Source organism: Chanodichthys erythropterus, chromosome 19 (assembly GCF_024489055.1).
Source record: "Chanodichthys erythropterus isolate Z2021 chromosome 19, ASM2448905v1, whole genome shotgun sequence".
Lineage (NCBI taxonomy): Eukaryota > Metazoa > Chordata > Actinopteri > Cypriniformes > Xenocyprididae > Chanodichthys > Chanodichthys erythropterus.
The window spans coordinates 14,787,076-14,810,465 of record NC_090239.1 but is presented as its reverse complement, the minus strand read 5'-3'; the positions used below and the strand labels follow the sequence as shown (position 1 = coordinate 14,810,465).

Below are 23,390 nucleotides of genomic sequence, written 5' to 3'. Positions count from 1 at the left end.
CCGAAGCTTCCTGAAGTAGTGTTTTGAAATCGGCCATCACTATACAAGTAGTTATTTTGTTTTTTGGCGCTCCAATATTGAACCACTGTACTCACATGAACCGATTTAAATATGTTTTTAGTACATTAATGGATCTTGAGAGAGGAAGTGTCCATTGCTCCCTATGGAGGCCTCACGGTCACGGAGCTATCGGATTTCAACTAAAATATCTTAATTTGTGTTCTGAAGATTAACGAAGGTCATATGGGTGTGGAACGGCATGAGGGTAAGTAATAAATGACAGAATTTTCATTTTTGGGTGAACTTACCCTTTAAATTCGTCATAAACTACGTAGCCATTTGGATTATATTATCAAAAACACGAGAATGACAAATTATAAGTGAAGAATATAAGAAACTTCATTTTCATTCACCCTATTTAAAGGTTCAGATAAAATAATTAAAAAGTCATATATCTGTTGTTACGTTATTTAAGTAACATTTCAGCTCTAAATAAATAAAAAGTCATATTTGTTTTTGTGTTACGTTATTCAACCAACGTTTCAGCTGTAAGTAAATAACTAACTAAATAAAAGGTAATATTTTTAAATGTTATTTTTAACTGACGTTTCAGTCCTAAATAAATAAAGAAAGAAACGTTACGTTATGTTGGTGTTGTGAGAGGCGTCGCCAGGATCAGTTTACACGACACACGTCATTGGGGGAGAGAGGATGCTGAAATACTGAAGACTGTGGCGGGATCACAGTCAGTCCTACTGTCAGCGTTAAAGATCCTGGAAATGTGCAGGTGAGTTCATTAAACCACATCTCAATCTTTATACATGATGCAAATCTTTAAAAAGCGCAGATGATCACATAAGTAGATTATCAAAAATAAGACAACACCCTGCTTGCTCTTTATCAGCAGCATCTCATCCACTAGCGCTAGCAGAAAAAAATAACATCTCATGTCGCTCACTATAGTCACATATATGCGTTTCGACATCATTTTAATGTAAATGTCATATCTATTCGTGTACATTTAAAGCGCATCATCACTGCTGTTGTTGTTAGCCTAACGTCAGTTAGCTCGTGGCTAGCTAGTGAAAATTGACGGGTTATCGTGGTGTCAGTGGTATTTACAGAGAAATATGTCGGATGTGATGTTTCTGGTACTCGATACATTTGTTGGCAGTAGATTTGATGAAGCAGAGAAGATATATTTATCGTTTAGTTGTTAGACCGATAGTGTAAATAAGCCTGTCATCTGGACAGAGCGCATCAGTTCATTAAGAGTTTATAAGACCATAAAGGTGACTGAAAATCAACATTTCATTTTTAACAAGTCTACATTTTTGAAAGTGTATTATTTTCCAACTTTGCCCTTTCTGTGTGGTTTTAGTTTAGTATGCATAATTTTTTTAAACATCTCCCCACTTTTCTCTATTTTGTGTACACATTTAATTTCTTAGAGGATGACTCATTTGATACATGAGTGAATGGCACGTCTGTTTTTGTCACTCTTTAATTGCTTAAATTTATATGCATATGTTTTAAATATTAATATTATATATATATATATATATATATATATATATATATATATATATATATATATATATATATATATATATATATATATATAAGTAGTAATGCATAAACGCATAACATTGTTAATTCATTCCCTCTGTCTTTGCAGATCTGATGCATTTTAGGAGAACTGTAAATACAGTGTTTAAGTGGTTCCATCAGGTGTTGACAGTATTGTACAAGCAGACACATCATTTATAACCAGCCATGGCATGAATATTGTAAGAAAAACAGATTTTAATAAGTTGATACCAACATAAGTTTGTCATGCAATGAGAAATCATGCATAAGGAAACAGAAAGAAAAATAGAAAGGCGGTGAAGTATGGGTGTGCCGGGAAGGCTTAAGAGTTTTAGTTGTCTTCATGCTTTAAAACACAATGTCTTGTGTAAGTAAAGCAGATGCGACATTGAGTTTAGGACATTTGACTAAATATTGTTTGTTTATGAAGGACTAATTGACTGTTCTTCTGTTTAGTTTTCAATTCATAGTTCATCAGAAAAGAGCTATGGTATGTCAGGCTATGACCTATAACTAGAGGGCGATTGTGTTCTGGCGTGTGTGAACAGGGCACATGAAGCTTCTATGGGTTGGGTCAGACTGCACGCAGTTCTATTGATTATTTGGGACAGCAGTAGCCCATCTAGAGGTGAACTGAGGTACATGCTGCAGCTAATTTACACGCATGAAAGATGTGTTCAGATTGTGAAATCAAAGAATGATCTAGTTCAGTGGTTCTCAACTGGTGGTTCATGACCCAAAAGTGGGTCACAGGTCTGTTCTGATGATGCTAAATGCAAATAGTCATGCAATAGTTAGCTAAATGAATACGCTACTTTTCAAAAGTTTGTGGTCAATGAGATTTTATTCTGCAGGGACACTTTAAATTGATCAAATGTGACAGATTTTGTTAGAAAAGATTTATATTTTTAAATGCTCTCTTTTGAATTTTATATTCGTTAAAAAATGCTGAAAAGTATCACTGTTTACACAAAAACAAGCAACACGGCTGTTTTCACCATTGATAATCATAGGTGATAATCACCGAAATCAGCAAATTACAATGTTTTTTAAAGGATCATGTGACATCAAAGACTGGAGTAATAGCTGCCAAAACCAAATAAATTACATTTGAGTTGTAATAATATTTCACTGTTTTTACTGTGCTTTTCATAAAATAAATGCAGTCTTAGTGAGCATAAGAGAATTCTTTCTAAAATGTTGGCAAATCCTGGCAACCCCAAACTTTTCAACAGTAGTGTAGACTTTCAACTTTTAAAAGGAAGGATAAAATAATTTCCATATCTTTTGTGGTTAACGTCACAGGCGCACATCCAATAAAACTCAGGCTGTGTCTGAAATTGCGTACTTCCCTACTATATAGTAGGCAAAAAACAGTGTGACAAAAAAAGTATGTCCAAATTCTCAGTACTCACAAAAGAGTAGGCAAAAAGTACCTGGATGACCTACTACTGGCAAGATTCGGAAGTTTGCATACAATGGACACTTTACTATCTCATGAGGCCACAGGAAAGGATTTGCAAATGGCAGTGAAGTGTCGTAACTGACGCTGGTATGCATGTCAAATGTAGTATGTCTGGATTACATTTATACTACAGACACTCATACTATATAGAACATACTTTTATTTAGTGCCAGCACAGTAAGTACTTATTCAAAATAAGTACTACTTACTCAAATATGCGATTTCAGACGCAGCCTCTGTATTTTGGCACAAATCCATTGACATTTGGTAGACAACCAGTTTTGGCATGACATGCTTTATTCCTCAAAAAACATGTTCATGGTAATATTAATATATTTCAATATTTAATTTTGAGTACATTTTTTGTTTACTTTTGTATGCTAAAGAATATTGGTGCTTTTGTGTACTTTTTCAGGTTTATTTGTCATGGATGCAAATATGATACCAAAATTCGCCTCCAAAGACGAGGAAATTGATTTCTGGAAGGCACTTTCACTGAAGTACAAGAAAAAGTAAGTGGCAGTACAGTGAGTAGCATTGAACTCAGGCACATATCTCAGGTCTCTGTTTTGTTGTGTGACACCTGAGAGCTTTCTTTCATGTTGTCCTCAGTGTTCACTATTCATATTTTCTTTTGTCCTGAAGTAATGTATATGAATGCTGTGAATAAAAACCAATGCAACCTGTTCTCATTCATTAGGAATGTATGTTTGAAAATTTCCTCTCACATAAGTCCATTTATGTAACCTTATGCAATCCGCCACAGTGGGAATTCCCTTCAATGGGTTTCACTGTTGTGATTTGATATAGACTCCCACTGCTAATTTTATCATTGAAAAACTCTTAGTAGGATTGTAATCTAAAAGAGATTACACGACATGCTTGTTGCTTGGTAAATTGCATCCCAAAGCACCATTTCTCAACTTAGTTGTGGAGTGTTTCAGACTCCCTTTGTGTAACGAATCTCAGATCATTGTCAGGAAAAGGGGCAGCTGATGGCATTTACACACACAAAAACTTGCTACACCCAAGTGATTAATGGTCTACTGTATGGGTTACGCATGGTTACATAAAAAAAACAAACGACGGGAGTTTCAAAAGCTCAAAGAAATCCTTCTATTTAATCTGAATGAGAGATTCGATCTACTTTGTACCTTTTTTGATTGTGTGACATCTCTCTCTCAAACACATCCACAATATATGTTTGTGCTTGTCGAAGAGAGGTGTGTTATTAATTTTCTAAGCAATGTGATGATTTTTCACATGGTGGAATGGATGAACAATCTCATTGATCTACTTGGACCAAGGGAACCAAGTCATATAGATTTGAGGAGTGGGCTTTTTTTTTACTTGAGCTTGTTAGCAATCACACAGAACACACTAGCAACCACTTAAAGGGATAGTTCACCCAAAAATGAAAATTCTATCATTGACTCACCTTCAAGTTGCTCCAAACCTCTATAAATTTCTTTGTTCTGCTGTACACAAAGGAAGATATTTGGAAGAATGTTTGTAACCAAGCAGATCTTGCCCCCCATTGACTACCATTGTATTTTTTTTTTTCCTACTATGGTAGTCAATGGGGGGCGAGATCTGCTTGGTTACAAAGATTCTTCCAAATATCTTCCTTTTGTGTACATTAGAACAAAGAAATGTCTACAGGTTTGGAACAACTCAGTAACAAAATAACACAACAAAAAATGACAGAGGTGAGAAAGCAGCAGTTAAAGGTGCCCTAGATTCAAAAATTGAATTTACCTTGGCATAGTTAAATAACAAGAGTTCAGTACATGGAAAAGATATACAGTGAGTCTCAAACTCCATTATTTCCTCCTCCTTATGTAAATCTCATTTGTTTAAAAGACCTCCGAAAAACAGGCAAATCTCAAATCTCTGTTACGTAACAGTCGGGGTGTACGCCCCAATATTTGCATATGCCAGCCCATGTTCCCAACATTATGAAAGGGATTACACGTCTGGATCTCTGCACAGCCGAATCATCAGACTAGGTAAGCAAGCAAGGACAATAGCGAAAAATGGCAGATGGAGCAATAATAACTGACATGATTCATGATAACATGATATTTTTAGTGATATTTGTAAATTGTCTTTCTAAATGTTTCGTTAGCATGTTGCTAATGTACTGTTAAATCAATGTGGTTAAAGTTACCATCGTTTCTTACTGTATTCAAAGAGACAAGAGCCATCGCTATTTTCATTATTAAACACTTGCAGTCAGTATAATGCATAAACACAACTTCATTCTTTATAAATCTCTTCAACAGTGTAGCATTAGCCGTTAACGGAGAACAGCCTCAAACTCATTCAGAATCAATGTAAACATCAAAATAAACACTGTACTTACGCGATTAGACATGCTGCATGACGAACACTTTGTAAAGATCCATTTTGAGGGTTATATTAGCTGTGTGAACTTTTTTTATGTTGTTTAAGGCAAGCACGAGCTCCGTGGGCGGGGAGCGTCAGCATTTAAAGGGCCACACACCCTGAATCGGCTCATTTGTAATGATGCCCCAAAATAGGCAGTTAAAAAAATGAATAAAAAAAAATCTATGGGGTATTTTGAGCTGAAACTTCACAGACACATTCAAGGGACACCTTAGACTTATATTACATCTTTTAAAAAAAAGTTCTAGGGCACCTTTAAGAAAGCATCTGATCGTAGCGATGCGGTTATGTTTGCACAAGATCTGCAATTCACTGGCATCATGTCGACAGATGAGATAATTAAAATTATACTGTTATGATATTTTGATTATAAAGTATATTTGAGACTATATCTATGTGAGACTAGTTTGAATAATTCCCTTTTCTTTGCATGAAACATTAATATTACAGTAGAGAGTGGCTCTTTCAGCATTGTCCTGAACATTGTATAAGCATTTGTTTCGTGTGTCATAGAACGGAATAGAGGCTCTTGGGAGTGCGTGTAAACGTCACATCCTTTTGATTTTCCCAGCAAAAACGTCCTTCACATAAAAATCAGCCTACATGCTTTCATAGACAACCTAGGAAGTGACCTCTTATTAAGTTTCATTACAAGCTGTTCATACATTGGTAATAATAATAATTATAATAAGATTAATACATATAGCCCCTTTAACTGACTAAAGCACTATTCACACCAGTGTTTATTTAGTTTAATTGAGATACTATATATAATATAGGTTGAACAGACCTTAATACAGTGTTAACTGATGACATGCAAATAGGTATCACTATCAGCTTTGCTATCAAAAAAGGGGTCATTTGATTTGCCTTAGAGCTGTTTTAGCAAAGCACATCATGGTGTCTGCAGGGAGGCTCTTGTTCTCTCCACTGGGTCTCACTGACATGTGATAACTCCAACTACCCAGTTCTGACCCACTAGTAAAACACCCTAATCAGCACTTCAGAGACTACAAAAACGAGTCACAGATTTTTTAAGTTGCTGATTCTCTCCTGTGCTGCCAGGGCATCATGTACTTTTCTCACTGTTCTAGTGGTCTCGTTTTCCCTGGATAAGGTTGTCCTTCCCTGTCTCCTAGCTCACGTGGCTGTAGCATGACTGGGTAGGGAAATATTGCACCGATGCTATTTTTAGATCCTTGCACACCATAATGCTGGGTGGTGATTACATAAAGAGGACCAGGTCAGCACTCTTCCCTGGTCACTAGTACACTGTAAACAAAAGTGGTTATTTACAGCAGGGCTTGAATCGGCTTAATCACATTCATTAAATAATGGTATAAGTGTGTTATACGAGGATGTGAAAAACATGTTTTTTCTTAAAAATGTTTTTAAAAGAAGTCTCTAATGCTCACCAAGTCTGTATTTATTTGAGTATAAGTACAGTAATATTGTGCAATATTTTTACAATTTCACACCTAGAAAGATAACTATAACGATAACCATATTGGGTTGTCTGTCACTTTAAAAGCAGGATGGATTCTGATTGGCTGTCAATGTTTTTATAGTTCATCAACTGGAAAAATATGGTTCTGAAAGTGATTCCAATGATATTGTTTCTCAGTGCCATTATTGTTATATAGTTGTGGTGTGGACTTCGACTTTGCTATTCTTTTTATATTTAGGATGATTTTAGAACTATATCGTTATAGTTATCATCCTTGGTTTAAACAAGCCTTAAAGTATGCAATTCTTTTAAAAAAACATCTATTGACCCCAAACTTTTCAACACTACTATAAATTAAATTTGAAGTCACCTCAGTTCCCAAAGTGAAGTGCATGGTTTGACAGAGCTTGTTTTGGTGTTCAGTAGGCTATAGTTTACGGAAGGACAAGCTCGGTTTAAGAAACAGAATATGCAAATATTTTCATTTGTTTGTGTGTTGTATGCATTAGCTAAAGGTGCTAAACAGTATTCTGATGTGTGTGTGTGTTCAGTTATAAAGAGGCACAGGAGGAATTGCTGGAGTTCCAAGAGGGGAGCAGAGAGCTGGAGACAGAGCTGGAGACACAACTGGGCCAAGCGGAGCATCGTATCAGAGACCTGCAGGCAGACAATGAGAGACTGCAGCATGAACTCGACTCGCTCAGGGTGAGTGTGTGGGAGTTAAACACAGGCTGAGTGTGTGTAAAGAACATTAAAGCAAGGGCAGACCTAAAGAGTGTGTGTCTTTGCTTTCTCTTTTTCTGTAGGAGAAGCTGGAGTATCAGTATTCTCAGAGCTATAAACAGATCTCTGTACTGGAGGATGACCTCAGCCAGACTCGAGGCATCAAGGAGCAGCTGCATAAATACGTCAGAGAGCTAGAGCAGGCCAATGACGACCTGGAGAGAGCTAAGAGGTCAGAGGGCATCATCTTACAATTCTTAAGCTAATCTTAAAATGATACATTTTTCGGTCAGTGTCTCTTATGCTCCTCAAGGCTGCATTTATTTGATCAAAAATACAGTAAAAACAGTAATACTGTGAAATATTACTATTTTAACAGCTGTTTCTATTTAAATATATTTTAAAACTTATTCCTGTGATGGCAAAACTGAATTTTCAGCAGCCATTACTCCAGTCCTCAGTGTCACATGATCCATCAGAAATCATTCTAATATGCTGAGTTGGTGGTCAGGAAATATTCTTTTATTATTATCATTATAATAACTTTATTATCATATGATTAACATGTTATTATTATTTCTTAACATGTTGAAATTATAAATGTCACTTTTGATCAATTTAATGCATCCTTGCTAAATAAAAGTATTAATTTCTTTAAAAAATAACTTACTGACTCAAATCTTTTGAACGGTAGTATATGTAATATGTACAGTATGTCTTTGAGTGCATGTAGGGTGTGCAGTATTTTTATTTTATTTTTTGTCAGTTTTTGTTGGTTTTTTTGTAGGCTTTTATTGGATAAGTTAATGTGATCAATATTATATAGTAAAAATGTACCCCCCACCCACACATCCTTTATTACATCATCAGAAAAAAAAACAAACAAACAGGGAAAGTGAATCCAATTCTGATTAAAGTTTATAAAACATTTGTTTTTGTTTTGTGAATTTCACATAACGAGACATTTATTAAGAAAATAAATGTCTATTTTGATTACATGTCGTCTTTAAGGGTTCTACCCTTGTAGGTTGTATGCTTTTCCACTATTCTACTGTAATTTATAGTTTATTTCACTATGGTGTGTTACCACAGAGCCACAATTACATCTCTGGAAGACTTTGAGCAGAGGCTGAACCAGGCCATCGAGAGGAATGCTTTTCTGGAGAGTGAACTGGATGAGAAAGAGTCTCTCCTGGTGTCTGTGCAGAGACTAAAAGATGAAGCCAGAGGTATTCACTGACTTTCCTCTCAGAAATGTTGTCATGCATAATTATAGCTAGTTCCTCATTCCAGGCTTCTCAAGTGTGTATAGACTCTGTTCTGTCAGTAAAAGGCTGTTCCTGCTTGTGGAATGAAGTCATGTTACATACTCATCAGCATTATTGTTTGCAAGTGAAAGTTATGAATTGATATCTGTTTCCATTTGTAGATTTGCGGCAAGAGCTTGCGGTGCGAGAGAGCCGACCGGAGGTGACAAGAATGTCGGCCCCCAGCTCTCCGACTCCAGACAATGACAAAACAGACTCAGCAGTCCAGGCCTCCCTCTCTCTGCCGGCTACACCTCTCAGCAAGAACCTGGACAATGCTTTCACCAGCCAGACAGGTAGACGGCTGGATTTCTCTCTCAGATGTATACAGTGCCACGCGTGTTTGCACGACTAACTTGGTTCTTGTCTTTTGCAGTTCTGGCTAACAGTTCCACTAATGCAGCCCTCACTCCATCTGCTAGAATATCAGCGCTCAATATTGTTGGCGATCTATTGCGCAAAGTTGGGGTGAGTAAAATCTGTAGGCTGAACTTTTTATATGAATAAAAGCTATTTACATAAATAATTGTTCACAGTTTTGTTTGTGAATCATCATTTGCATAAAAAAAATTTGGGGTCTAATCCAAGAGTTTGTTCTGTTTCTTAGGCTTTAGAGTCTAAGCTCGCAGCCTGTCGAAATTTTGCCAAGGATCAGGCAGCCAGGAAGAACTATGTCACAAATGTCAACGGCAATCTGATTAACGGCGACATTTCAAATTACTCGCTACACACATCCTACTTCGATAAAGCGTGAGTTGGCCATTTTGTTCTGCTACAGTTCAGAGAAGAAAAAAAATCAAACCATTAGATGTTGTTGAGCAGTTACCTTATTTGATCTACATGTTACCCATAATTGCATTGTGTACTTCTGATTTCAATCGGAAGCAGTTTGTTTCAAATTAAGGGCTAAAAAAAGTGTTTAAATACTCAGCTGTTAATTTTTTTGTGTGTGAGGACTAAATTGAAGAGCAGATTGAAGGAAAGTGTGATTGTAATAATGAGTCTAAGTGATACAGGAGATAAAATTCTCTCAGACCTTTGTGTTTCTCTCCTCAGCAGAAGAGAGAGGGTCATTTTCCCTGCGTTGCTCTTGGGTAAATGATCCAACTAGGAGTTTTATGTGGGGATCCATGCATGCTGGTTAACAACCCCCTGCATATGACTTAAGAGTACTATAATCCACTAGGTAAAAGGGATAATTCACCCAAAAATTAAAATGATCCCATGATTTGCTCACCCTCAAGCCATTCTAAGTGTATAGTACTGTCTTCTTTCAGACAAACACAATCAGAGATATATTTAGGGATGAGAAGGGATGTGTTTTTGTATGAAAAATATCCATATTTAAAGCTTTAGAAATTCAAATAACTAGCTTCCGGCGGATGACTGTAAGCAAAATTGCACAAGTTGACTTGCGCCAAATGAGTAAGCGGTGATGCGATGTATGACGCAGGATGTAGGAGCATCATAATCTTAGATGCCTCTCTGGGTTCAAACAAATAGGGCTGTGCAACAAACTCAAGCTCCTCTTCTGTAATATCGAAATCCTCCTACATTTCTTTAAAATGAACCCTCTGGAGTCATATGGATTCTTTTTTTTTATGAATGGATGCATTTATTTATTTATTTATTTATTTGGGGAGTTCTCATTCACGACCATTATAAACCTTGGAGGACTAAGAATATTTTTTAAATATATCTGATTGTGTTCATCTGAAAGAAGATAATTATATACACCTATGATGGCTTGAGGGTGAGTAAATCATGGGATAATTTTCATTTTTGGGTGAACTAACCCTTTAAGATCATATCATCTCCACTAACATCTTGGTGGTGGCTCTAATTGTCTGCAAAGGTGCACTCCATAGGTTTGCTCAAATGTGGTTTATTTAACTAAATGTGAGAGGACTGGGCCAGTGTTTTGACCTTTAGCTGAAGATTCAAAACTAGAAAGGCCCTTTAAAAATCTTGGAATTTATGGAGTTCACCCTAAGTGCTAAACTATGAGCTTCTCTCCTCATCTGTCTGTCGGTATGATGAACTGAATTTCAGGATTAGACTGTTCTAGTCATTAGTTAGATCATGTTCATTTTTCTTGTTAAAGTCAACATGAAACAACATTCGCTGCTCACTTTACTTCAATAATGACATTTCTGAGTAAAGCGAAATATTCAATGAGAAAAAAACTGGGACTGTATGGTATTATTTCTACTGCCATTCACAAGTTTGGAGTTCTTTTTAAAGTCTCATGCTCACCATTTATTGATCAGAAATACAGTAAAAACAGCAATATTGTTTTATATTGTAATATATTTTAAAATGTGATTTATTTCTGTGATGGCAAGCTGATTTTTTTCATACCTAAACCAGGAATTAGGCCTTAGTTCAATTTTGGCATTTAAGAAGCTTTTAGAAATGTTCACTGGGGGGGAAAAATAAAACATTACTGGTGTGCATCTTGAGACAAAACAATGGCACGGACATATTTTAAGATATGTCAGTACAGGTTGCTTTTAGTTAAAACGGCTCAAACAGGCATTTTAGTCTAAGCCTTGTCAGTGAAACTGGGGGTAAGTCTTTACTGTCACTTTTGATCAATTTAATGCATCATTGCTGAATAAAAGTATAATTTTCTATATAAAAAAAAGGTTACTGACCTCAAACTTTCGAATGGTAGTGTACCAGATCACACTAGTAAATCTACAGTAACTAAAGCTGAGCATGGCATGTTGACTTCAAATGGTTAGTTCACCGAAAAATGAAAATTATGTAATTTATTACTTACCCTCATGTAGTTCCACACCCGTAAGACCTTCGTTCATCTTCGGAGCACAAATTAAGATATTTTTGATGAAATCCGATGGCTCATTGAGGCCTTGGCAATGCCACCGAATTTCTTAAGATCCAGAAAGGTACTCAAAACATGTTTAAAACAGTTCTTGTGACTACAGTTGTTCTACCTTAATAATATAAAGCAACATATCTAGTGATGGCTGATTTAAAAAAAACTCTCAAAAGTTTTACAAATCTTTTGATTTGAATCAGTTATTCGGAGCGCCTAAGTCACGTGGTTTCAGCAGTTTGATATGCAATCCAAATCACTAATTCGAAACAAAAGATTCATAAAGCTTCAAAGCTTCATGAAGCAGTGTTTTGAAATCACCCATCACTAGATATTGTTGAAAAGTCGTTCTTTTGTTGTTGTTTTTTGGCGCACATAATATTGTCTCTTTACAATATTATGGTAGAACCACTGTACTCACATTAACTGTTTTAAATATGTTTTGAGTTCCTTTCTGGATCTTGAGAGGTTCGGTGACATTGCCAGCAATAGAGGTCTCACTGAGCCATCGGATTTCATCAAAAATATCTTAATTTGTGTTCCGAAGGTGTAACGGGTGTGGAACGACATGAGGGTGAGTAATAAATGACAATATTTTCATTTTTGTGTGAACTAACCCTTTAAGCATGATTAATGAATAAGTAGCTTTATTGTCATGTAATCCATTTAAGAAGACCGAGTCATTTCAAGAATCTGAGTGTCTTTTGGATCAGAAGGTTCTAGAGAATCCACACTCTCCCGCAGTGTTACGCAGATCACTGCAGTGCTGAATCACTGTGTCCTGGGAAACGGTACGGAGAGGACGTCCAGGGCTTGTGTTTCTGCTGCGTAAGACTTTTCAGATCTTCAGATGAGCTTTCTACAGAAATCCAGGGAGTGTTTTGATCAGGATAACAGCAGAGTGGGCTTTGGCAGTCTCCAGTACACTCCAGTGATTTGATTTTAAAGTAGTGCAGTACAAATATTGCGTTCGTGTGTTTCAAGGTAACAAGAACAGACACAGTGATGTGTAGCTGATGATGGTCATCAAATTACCTTTGTACTGATGGACTGTAGAGTGTTTGTGTCTGGTGTGTCTCTTGGGGCCGCATTGAGTGGTCTGGGCTGTTTTAGGCCTTTGCCTGAGAAAATCTACAGTTTCAGAGCTTGTTCCTGCTTGCTTATCTACACCAATTCACTGCCGTGTGAGCTTTGCTACTCATATTAACTGTCCTTTTGGTTTCGGGAAACGCTGCTTTTTTTGTGCCAAATCCCATCTAGTTTATCCAGTTGGTGTGGACTGAAAAGAAATCTTAGCAACAGTTCTAACAGTAGTATGAATGGTCTGATGGCTCGCATTGTAGAGAGCTCAAATGCCTCATTTGAAGCATCTAACCTCAGTCTCATGTTTCTGTGAGCACAGCAGGACAGTGAACGGTTTGGACCCTGGCGCCATGACGAACATTACAGCCCCGCCACGTTCCAACTCTCCATCCGGCCTGGTGCTCAGCGTGTGACACTCACTCCAGAGACAAACTCCATTTCATCCACTGAAAGAAGCACTATACAGCAATATAACTATTCCTTTTAATACACTACTGAATCTGAGTTGAGATTACAGTGGGTTACAACAAGGTTAGTAATGCCCAACTGTAGCAGCACCTCATACTAGTCTCTGTTTTAATATCCTACATTTTACTGGTGAAATACTTGTTAATATTTCCTAAAGATGTATATACCCATCTAATATATTTATGGTTACTGTTAATTTACATAAGCATATACAGTATGTACATAGTTAATTAAGTTTTCTCTATTCTTTGCAAATGTGATGTCTTTTACCACGGTCTAAAAATGTATTTATTGCTGTAGTGTTGGAAGGCAATGTATGTGAAATCTGAAAACAAAAGGGAATTTACACTATTAATATATGTTGTGAAACACATGGAGTGTTTGTGTAAAAGAAGGTAGACTTGATATATAAATGATAAAATGTATTTTGAAAGAAAAGAAAGATCCGAAGCTCTGACTATCTAGACTTACTTGTGCACTAAAATCCCTAATTCTTCAGTCTTTGTTCACAAGGGCATTTTTTTTTTTCCCCAGGTAGGATTTATATTAAGTGCTAATGTGTGCCTCAGAACTTCCCGTATTTTAGTCCCCTGAAACGTGGCCTGGTGTAAGTGTGAAAGTTATTTGAGTTGCACATGAAGATTAGTTTCTCCAGCAGGTTTGCATTTTAAACATTGTTTCAGTCATATTGATAATTGACTGCTTTAGTAATACTGTATGTCACATGCCCTAGAGTCTCAGGTTGGTTTCCCAGCCTCATAGTATTTGCTGGAATATCCACTCATTTTTTTTTCCTTGTTGTGAAGGATAAATCTTATTCACTTTGGTTTGAATAGTGCAATGTGTTAAAAAAGCACTTTTTGTTACTTTTGCGTGCTCAAATAAATGGTAGTGTTCTCATGAGTCTGTGTTATTGTAACAAACACTATAATATAGTGTTACCACTGTAAAATATTGCATTATATAAATTCATATAGATCAATGATGCCAACCAGTTTTATTTCTTTATTTTATATACTGTATTATTATTTTATTAGAATAGATTTTATTGGCTTCATTTTATTTAAAGGTGCCCTAGAATTAAATATTGAATTTACCTTGGCATAGTTAAATAAGAATTCAGTACATGGAAATGACATACACTGAGTTTCAAACTCCATTGTTTCCTTCTTATATAAATCTCATTTGTTTAAAAGACCTCTGAAGAACAGGCAAATCTCAACATAACACCGACTGTTACGTAACAGTCGGGATCATTAATATGTATGACCCCAATATTTGCATATGCCAGCCCATGATCAAGCATTAGACAAGGACAGAACGTCTGGATCTGCACAGCTGAATCATCAGACTAGGTAAGCAAGCAAGAACAATAGCGAAAAATGGCAGATGGAGCAATAATAACTGACATGATCCATGATAACATGATATTTTTAGTGATATTTGTAAATTGTCTTTCTAAATGTTTCATTAGCATGTTGCTAATGTACTGTTAAATGTGGTTAAAGTTACCATTGTTTCTTACTGTATTCACGCAGACAAGAGCCGTCGCTATTTTCATTATTAAACACTTGCAGTCTGTATAATTCATAAACACAACTTCATTCTTTATAAATCTCTCCAACAGTGTGTAATGTTAGCTTTAGCCACGGAGCACTATCAAACTCATTCAGAATCAAATGTAAACATCCAAATAAATACCATACTTACGCAATTAGACATGCTGCATGACGAACACTTTGTAAAGATCCATTTTGTGTGTTATATTAGCTGTGTGAACTGTGTTTATGCTGTTCAAGGCGAGCACAAGAATTAAAGGGGCCGCAACCTATATATCGGTGCATAGTTAACGATGCCCCAAAATAGGCAGTTAAAAAAATGAATTAAAACAAATCTATGGGGTATTTTGAGCTGAAACTTCACAGACACATTCAGGGGACACCTTAGACTTATATTACATAGTTTAAAAAGACGTTCTAGGGCACCTTTAATATTTCTATTTAGCTTCAATATTTCATTTTTAGTCATTTGAGTACTTTAACTTATTTTATCTCAGTTGCCAAGACAAAGTTTCTAATCTTTTAACTGAAGTCCTGTAGTATTTTTTAAATTTTTTTTTATACTTATAACTACATTAAGAAAAAACCATAATGTTTGCAGATATTTTGGAAACATGCTAAGGTAACATACTTGTTTCTTTGAAAAACAATGCTACTGCTAGTTATTCTACTTTGAAATGTGCATTCTGAGTCCGAATGTCTGTTTTTGTTTTGGTCTGTATGATTCCACCCACTGCCAATTTACCCACTAGTATTTGACACTGCGGGAAAAGAATATACATTAACAAGAAGCGACACTCGATAGAACGTTCCACTGCAACACCGGCGCCCAGAAGCAGCCCCGCGTTTCCGCCATTTTGGGGTGAAAGCGACTCGGCAATCCACTAGTTTCTATGGCGAAACATTTGCTCTCTAGAAACCCAGTCAGTTTGGATTAAAATTATTTAAAAGATCTAGTATTAGCATTATACACACTAAATTAATAACATATGAAATTAAATTAAGGACATGAATCAGAAAAATTTGGGAATGTTGGACAATAAATATATGAATATAACAGCAAAAGTGTCCAAAAGTGGGAATTATGCGATAACAGACACAGCAATGCATCATGCATTATAAAATCGTTATGTTTGTTGCGTGATCCATTAAAACGTACAATATATAGATTTCAATTCGGACCTGGTGGAGTGATACTATTATTACTATTACTCCACTAGGTCTGAAATATATTGTTCGCTGCAAACATGATGATCTTAAATTAATTAATTATTAATTTACTATGAATAAATGTGTAAAGCTGCATAAAATGGAAATCAGATGGTTGAATGGTTGGATTCCACAACTGGTAAAATAAAACAATACAACATTTATTGTAGGTGCCACAAAATTTACAATTGATTTCATTTGAAAAAAACTGTTCTATTGAACTTCTGATTTGTCAGTGAAATTCGCCGATTTTGGGTGCGTAAGATGTGAAGGATTCAATGGTCCAGTTAGTATTTTCACCCCATAATGGCGGCCGACAGATATTGGAAGCAAAAAGATATAAGCTAAGCTAGCAGGCTAATCAGTTAGATGTATGCCATGTTAGTACATAAGCTAATTAAAAAACAGTAAGAACAAGAAATGCTTGATTTCATAACCTATAGCTTCAGTTATACTAGAATATGAATGAACCTTGTAATATAAAAGACAATAATGGTCATTATTACGGATTTTGATATATAAATCATAACCTGATTTTGCAGGAATTATGATCAGGTGCTAAAAATACTACCCATTAAAAGTCCGAACCAATAGGATCACTTGGGGTCCTAAAGGTGTCCCAATTCCTGGGGGGACTCGATTTCTCACCACCTGTCCGCTGGAAAACCATGCAGTCATGGAAAACAGCAAACAGAGATTGCAGATTCTACTCCCCTAAAAAGCCTAAGCATTCATCTAAAAAGCTCTGTGATCAGAGGCATATTAAAATGTGGATAAATCAACTCATCGACTAGCAGTGCTCGTGGTTCCTGTTGTGTGTTCTCAAACTGGCAACCAGCGTGAACGTGCGTCGAGTCTGAGGAGGAGGGGATGGGAGAAACAACCCTCTGCGATATTTTGAATATGGACTGCAGTACCCATTTCAGCCACTGGCTGTCAATATTACCAAAGTCCCTTTAAGACAAGTCATTTCACTCGGCGGCCATCTTTGAAACGCCTCTCGGGCATCCTGGGCATCATGCAGCTCCGATCTCTTTGAATGGGGAAACATCAGATTCTCCAAAACTGTTCATCAACCTTACGATTAAATTTGATATTTGAAGTCACCAATGAAATCTAACAACAACCGACTCATAAATTTAGCTTCTAAATGCTCGAATCATGACAAAAAAAACAAAAACATTTTTTTTTCCAGGCTGGGTCAAGCTAATGCGCATGCGCAGACCTAAATGCGCGTCTCTTCGGAGGCGCGCGTCTGACTGTTTCTATAGAAACCGGTGATTCTAATGGCGGCTGAAGTGACGTGATGACTTTACCAGTCGGCGATTGGCTCTTGGCTTTAGAAGGCGGGACTTATTCCGCCATATTGCGCGTTACACTTTCTCCCATTCAAAACAATAGGAGTGACACGTCTTGTGTTATTCTGTAATCTTTGATATTACATACTGCACCTTTAAGTTAGTTTTCATCTTTTAGCCGAGTTTTAGATTTTATTTCAATGAATGGAAATGATTTTAATAGGTTTAGTTAAAAATAACAATACATATACCGACTTTACAGTGCAACAACTTTTTATTTATCCAAATTTATTTATGTAGGCTTTTTTTTTAACTGGTGAAATCGATTTTTAATTTGAATAGTACATAAAAATGTTATATACAATCCAAGCAGCTTTTTGTCAGAGGTAGGAATGAGGGACATAAATCTGTTTGGCCCACTGTGGTCTATTAATTACTGATTTACACCATTTGCGTGACGTAAAATCCTCTTGAAAATCCAACTGTTGCAGTTAAATATGATCAAGGCAAACAATTCAAAATCATTACTGCCAACAGAACAGCTAACAGGCTATGTATTGTGTTGGCTAAATTTTACTTGCTTTCCATAGACTTTTAACGCAACTTCTGTCCCATTTTAGCAATAACAGAACGATCAAAGAACGACTTTTATGGCACTTCAAAAAATGTCCCACGTTGTCCTCATCAGTGCTTGTCTCCTGCAGGGAGTGCAGTCATCATCTCACCTGTCCCCTGCACTCTTCTTCTCTATAACTTCATCTATTTGTCTCTGCCTCCTTTCAAGCACCTCCAGCCGCTTGGCCTCATTACGGGCTCGCTCCTGCTCCCTGATATCTGCCAGGTCCTCCATGAACAAATGCCTTCATGCACAAGGCAGAATCATGATATCAGACATCACAGCAAAGATGTTATTTAGGTTATACTGTATCCACATGTGCTTTGTCTAGGTCTAGACTCGTTTAACACTGCCATACAGCACAATACTGCGCTTTCTACACACAATCTGTATTATTTCATATTCTAAACCCTATTATTATACACATATGCACGGTGTCAATGTCAAGGGGGCGTGTTATCTCACCTATTCCAAAATGCTGTGGCCAAACCTACGAGCAGTGTCCCAAAAAGAATAGGTTTTGTAAGGCGCTTCCCAGTGGATAGTTTGGACTGTTTCATGCTGGAAATGTATAGTCTTCGTGAAAACAGACAAAACAGCAAGTCTCAGTGAGACTAGTTCTGAGCCTGACCTGCACACGGATGAATATTTACTGCACATATTAACCCCGAGCATTACTTCCGGCTCGTGCGTTATGAAATATATCGCTTCATTTATTTGACATATTGTTTTACGAAGTAGGGAGAATGCTCTGGATAATTTACCCCATTACAATTTTATGTTATGATATTTTACTGGTAAGCAGTTTTATGAGGAATAAACTTTAGATCACAGGAACCACAGATGACAGTTAATGCGGGGAAGTATTTACTGACGGACCAGGCGTGTTGAGCTTGGGAAACCTGAGCAAACAGACCTTTTTGGATTAAATTAATTTGTATTTACAATCCGAAGGTACAGTTTCCGTAGACGTGAAATTCAAATTATATAAGTTTGTAGTAGAAGCACAAATGACTTTCTTCAGCATTATTGTGCACGTGTAAGTCTCACCTCTTGTCTTTATTGTTGTCGTGTTATGCTTTAGTATTAAAATATTGTATGTGTAGATGTACAGTGTGTATAGTATGGTGCATTGACGACATCTCTCAGTATTACGAACCTTTTTGTTATCTGTCTGTATTGCGAACTTATTGTAATACAGTTTTACAATGTGTAATAAAATTGCCCATCCATCCATCCATCCTCCTGTCTCTATACAAACTTATTGCAATACAATTTTACACCGTTTTATAAAACCGCCCTTATGTTTTGCAAAGTTTGCTGCTTCAGTTGTTGTGTTGATTCACATTGTTTCTAGATTATTGTGCAGAGTAATCAGATGCTTGCAAAGTTTCATTGCCCAAGAAAAAATAAAGAACTTTATCACAAAAACCCAAATTTCACAATTTTTTGGACCTTTACGCACAGTGAGGAAAGGACTTTTGGACAACCGCCTGGTGTCAAGAAGGGCAGCAAAGATGCCACTTCTGTCCTTGATGGTTTTTTTTTTTTTTTTGGAAAGACTGAAATTCTGCAGGCATCTGCCAGGAATAAAGAATGATATCAAAATGTCCAGCAAGTGCAACTTCTCCCAATGACCCAGGAGCAATTTGGTGATGAGCTGTGTATTTTTCAAGGCAAAATGATGATGTGGTGATGAAGTAGCTCTGAGATCATTACGTTGAAATTTTTGATTTGTGGCCAGGCAACTTCCTGGATCCTAATCCCATAGAGAACCTGTGGTCAATTCTCAAAGGGCAAGTGAACAAACAGAAGCCCACAAATTGTGATAAACTCAGAGGGGGAAGAAGGGTCAACACTGTTAATATTGATCTTTGCATATATTGAATTTTTTTGCCAAATAAAGCATTTGAAACTTGCTTACAACTAAAAATGCTTATCCTTGTTTCCCAGTATACCATATAAACATGTGAAAAAAATAATATACAAATACTGAATTAGCAATCTTTTAGACAACTGCCTTTTACTATCCATCCATCATCCTTTGAGCATCTGTCCATCTATTTACATGTGGTAAAAAAGCTGTTTCTCTTTCCGTCTGTCTGCAGGTGTTAAACCCATGTTACCCATGATCCATCTGTGATGGCAGGAAAGAATCGATTCTCTGTGTCTGACAGGTTTGAGTTCCTGCAGGGGCTGGTCACAGAGTTTCAGGACACTGACAGTGAGGGTAAGTCAATGCTTACATATGCATTACATATTTATATACAGTATGTGCTTGATTCAGTTTGTACAATCTATATTCCTTTACTTGACAAACTATAATCAGTACATACATTAATAGTTTACAGCTGTCTTTCCAGTAATAGTATTAGGTTGTCTGAAAACAGCATCATTTGTCTTTTCAATTCTTGACAGAGGCTAAAGAGCAAGTGCTGGCAAACCTGGCCAACTTTGCTTATGATCCATCCAACATGGAAGCTCTGCGAATGCTCCAGGTCACTGAGCTCTTCCTGGACATGTTGACAGAAGAGAACGACAACTTTGTGGAGTTTGGAATTGGTTGGTATAGCTGTGAGGTTGTAGTGTAATATATCTATTGCTGTTATAATGTGTTCAAATGAATCAACATAATGTTTGAAATCATACAGGTGGTTTATGTAACCTCAGCATGGAGCGTGAGTCCCGTGATCAGATCCTGCAAAGCGGTGGAGTCCCATTAGTGATATCATGCCTGTCGAGTAACAGAGATGAGACTGTTCTCTCTGCCATCACTACATTAATGAACCTCACCACAGCTGCCTCGCGCGCTGAGACCACAGACAGCGCAGTGGTGCAGTGCATGCAGCGCTTCTCTCTCACAGAGAACCCGCGCCTCAGGAACCTGGCTTCTGTCTTCCTGCAGGACTACTGCACACAGGAACAAGTGGACAGAGCCCGAGAGGCAATGCAGGGACAAAGTCAATCAGTGGTGGGGATTCCACTTCCAAAGGATTGATTTCGCATGTAATTGTTTCTGGACAATTGAAAATGTTTAAATTGTGTAATTTAAGATTATTTTGAAAAATAAAACCTTATTTTCTTAATAAATCGTGTCTGGGTTTACACAAAAAATAAATTTCTGTCATTAATTACCCACCTTCATATTGTTCCACACCCGTAAGACCTTCGTTCTTCTTCGGAACACAGATTAAAATATTTTTGATGAAATCCGAGGGTGTCTGAACCACACATAGGCAGCAATGTCATTATACCTTTTGACTTATAGAAAGGTAGTAAAAACGTGGTTAAAATAGTCAATGTGACTACAGGGGTTCAACCTTAAAGTTATGAATTGACGAGAATACTTGTTTGTGAGCAAAAACAAACAAATTGACTTTAATTAACAATTTTAACCATTGCCATATGTAGTGACGTCCCATGCATGCGTCGCTGCATGCGATGCTGACACAGGATCCGACCAATGATGAGCCAGCATTCGGACGTAAACAAGGAAGCCTGCACTGAGTTCAAATTGTTGAATAAAGTTGTTATTTTTGTTTTGTTTTCACACACAAAAACTATTCTCGTCGCTTTGTAACATTAAGGTTGAACCACTATAGTCCAATTGGCTATTTTAACAATGTTTTTACTACTTTCATCAAAATATCTTAATTTGTGTCCCGAAGATGAACAAAGGTCTTACGGGTGTGGAACGACATGAGGTGTGACAGAAATTTAATTTTTGGATGAACTACTTTTTGACTAGATTACTTTTGTACTGAAGAGGATTAGGGCCAAGCAATAATAAAAAAATAAAACCATCTCGAGATTAAAGTCGAAATAAAATGTTGAGAATAAAGTCATTAAATTATGAGAAAAAACTTGTTAAATTTAGAGAAAAAAGTCGAAATAAAATGTTGAGAATAAAGTCATTAAATTACGAGAAAAAAGTTGAGATAAAATGTTGAGAATAAAGTCATTAAATTTCGAGAAAAAAGTCGAAATAAAATGTTGAGAATAAACTCATAAAATTATGAGAAAAAACTCGTTAAATTTCAAGAAAAAAGTTGAGATAAAATGTTGAGAATAAAGTCATTAAATTACGAGAAAAAACTTGTTAAATTTCGAGAAAAAAGTCGATAAAATGTTGAGAATAAACTGATTAAATTACGAGAAAAAACTCGTTAAATTTCAAGAAAAAAGTCGATAAAATGTTGAGAATAAAGTCATTAAATTACGAGAAAAAACTCGTTAAATTTCAAGAAAAAAGTCGATAAAATGTTGAGAATAAACTCACATTAAATTACGAGAAAAAACTTGTTAAATTTCAAGAAAAAAGTCGAGATAAAATGTTGAGAATAAATTTGTTAAATTTCAAGAAAAAAGTCGAGATAAAATGTTGAGAATAAATTTGTTAAATTTCAAGAAAAAAGTCGAGATAAAATGTTGAGAATAAAGTCATTAAATTACGAGACAAAAGTTGAGATAAAATGTTGAGAATAAAGTCATTAAATTTCGAGAAAAAAGTCGAAATAAAATGTTGAGAATAAACTCATTAAATGTTGAGAATAAATTTGTTAAATTTCAAGAAAAAAGTCGAGATAAAATGTTGAGAATAAAGTCATTAAATTATAAGAAAAAACTTGTTAAATTTCAAGAAAAAAGTCGAGATAAAATGTTGAGAATAAAGTCATTAAATTATGAGAAAAAACTCGTTAAATTTCAAGAAAAAAGTCGAGATAAAATGTTGAGAATAGTCGTTAAATTACGAGAAAAAAATTGTTAAATTTCGAGAAAAAAGTCGAGATAAAATGTTGAGAATAAAGTCACTAAATTACGAGAAAAAACTCGTTTAATTTCAAGAAAAAAGTCTAGATAAAATGTTGAGAATAAAGTCATTAAATTACGAGAAAAAAGTCAAAATAAAATGTTGAGAATAAACTGATTAAATTACGAGAAAAAACTCGTTAAATTTCGAGAAAAAAGTCGAGATAAAATGTTGAGAATAAACTGATTAAATTACGAGAAAAAACTCGTTAAATTTCAAGAAAAAAGTCGAGATAAAATGTTGAGAATAAATTTGTTAAATTTCAAGAAAAAAGTCGAGATAAAATGTTGAGAATAAATTTGTTAAATTTCAAGAAAAAAGTCGAGATAAAATGTTGAGAATAAAGTCATTAAATTACGAGACAAAAGTTGAGATAAAATGTTGAGAATAAAGTCATTAAATTTCGAGAAAAAAGTCGAAATAAAATGTTGAGAATAAACTCATTAAATGTTGAGAATAAAGTCATTAAATTTCGAGAAAAAAGTCGAAATAAAATGTTGAGAATAAACTCATTAAATGTTGAGAATAAATTTGTTAAATTTCAAGAAAAAAGTCGAGATAAAA

At 35.8% G+C, this 23,390-nt stretch overlaps 2 protein-coding genes across 10 annotated transcripts; both read left to right on the top strand.

Moving 5' to 3' along the window:
* Positions 1–67: 67 nt before the first annotated feature.
* On the top strand, positions 68–14,317 carry ndel1a (nudE neurodevelopment protein 1-like 1a). Of its 8 annotated transcripts, XM_067369650.1 has the most exons (12): positions 71–265; positions 614–787; positions 1,679–1,790; positions 2,047–2,228; positions 3,471–3,567; positions 7,463–7,616; positions 7,718–7,866; positions 8,727–8,863; positions 9,064–9,237; positions 9,318–9,409; positions 9,549–9,691; positions 13,186–14,313. In XM_067369650.1, the coding sequence occupies exons 5-12, from the start codon at positions 3,482–3,484 to the stop codon at positions 13,277–13,279; spliced, it is 1,029 nt and encodes a 342-aa protein (XP_067225751.1). In that variant the 5' UTR covers positions 71–265; positions 614–787; positions 1,679–1,790; positions 2,047–2,228; positions 3,471–3,481; the 3' UTR covers positions 13,280–14,313. The 8 variants fall into 8 exon arrangements, 7 of the variants coding, with proteins under 7 accessions (XP_067225753.1, XP_067225754.1, XP_067225751.1 ...); XM_067369653.1 differs by lacking the exons at positions 1,679–1,790; positions 2,047–2,228 and adding an exon at positions 10,001–10,035 and having other exon boundaries at positions 70–265; positions 13,186–14,317; XM_067369649.1 differs by lacking the exon at positions 2,047–2,228.
* A 4,444-nt stretch (positions 14,318–18,761) lies between these two features.
* armc7 (armadillo repeat containing 7) lies at positions 18,762–21,606 on the top strand. Of its 2 annotated transcripts, none has more exons than XM_067369833.1 (4): positions 18,762–18,970; positions 20,125–20,246; positions 20,435–20,578; positions 20,668–21,606. In XM_067369833.1, the coding sequence occupies exons 2-4, from the start codon at positions 20,159–20,161 to the stop codon at positions 21,012–21,014; spliced, it is 579 nt and encodes a 192-aa protein (XP_067225934.1). In that variant the 5' UTR covers positions 18,762–18,970; positions 20,125–20,158; the 3' UTR covers positions 21,015–21,606. The 2 variants fall into 2 exon arrangements, with proteins under 2 accessions (XP_067225934.1, XP_067225933.1); XM_067369832.1 differs by having other exon boundaries at positions 18,765–19,055.
* The last annotated feature ends 1,784 nt before the right edge of the window (positions 21,607–23,390 follow it).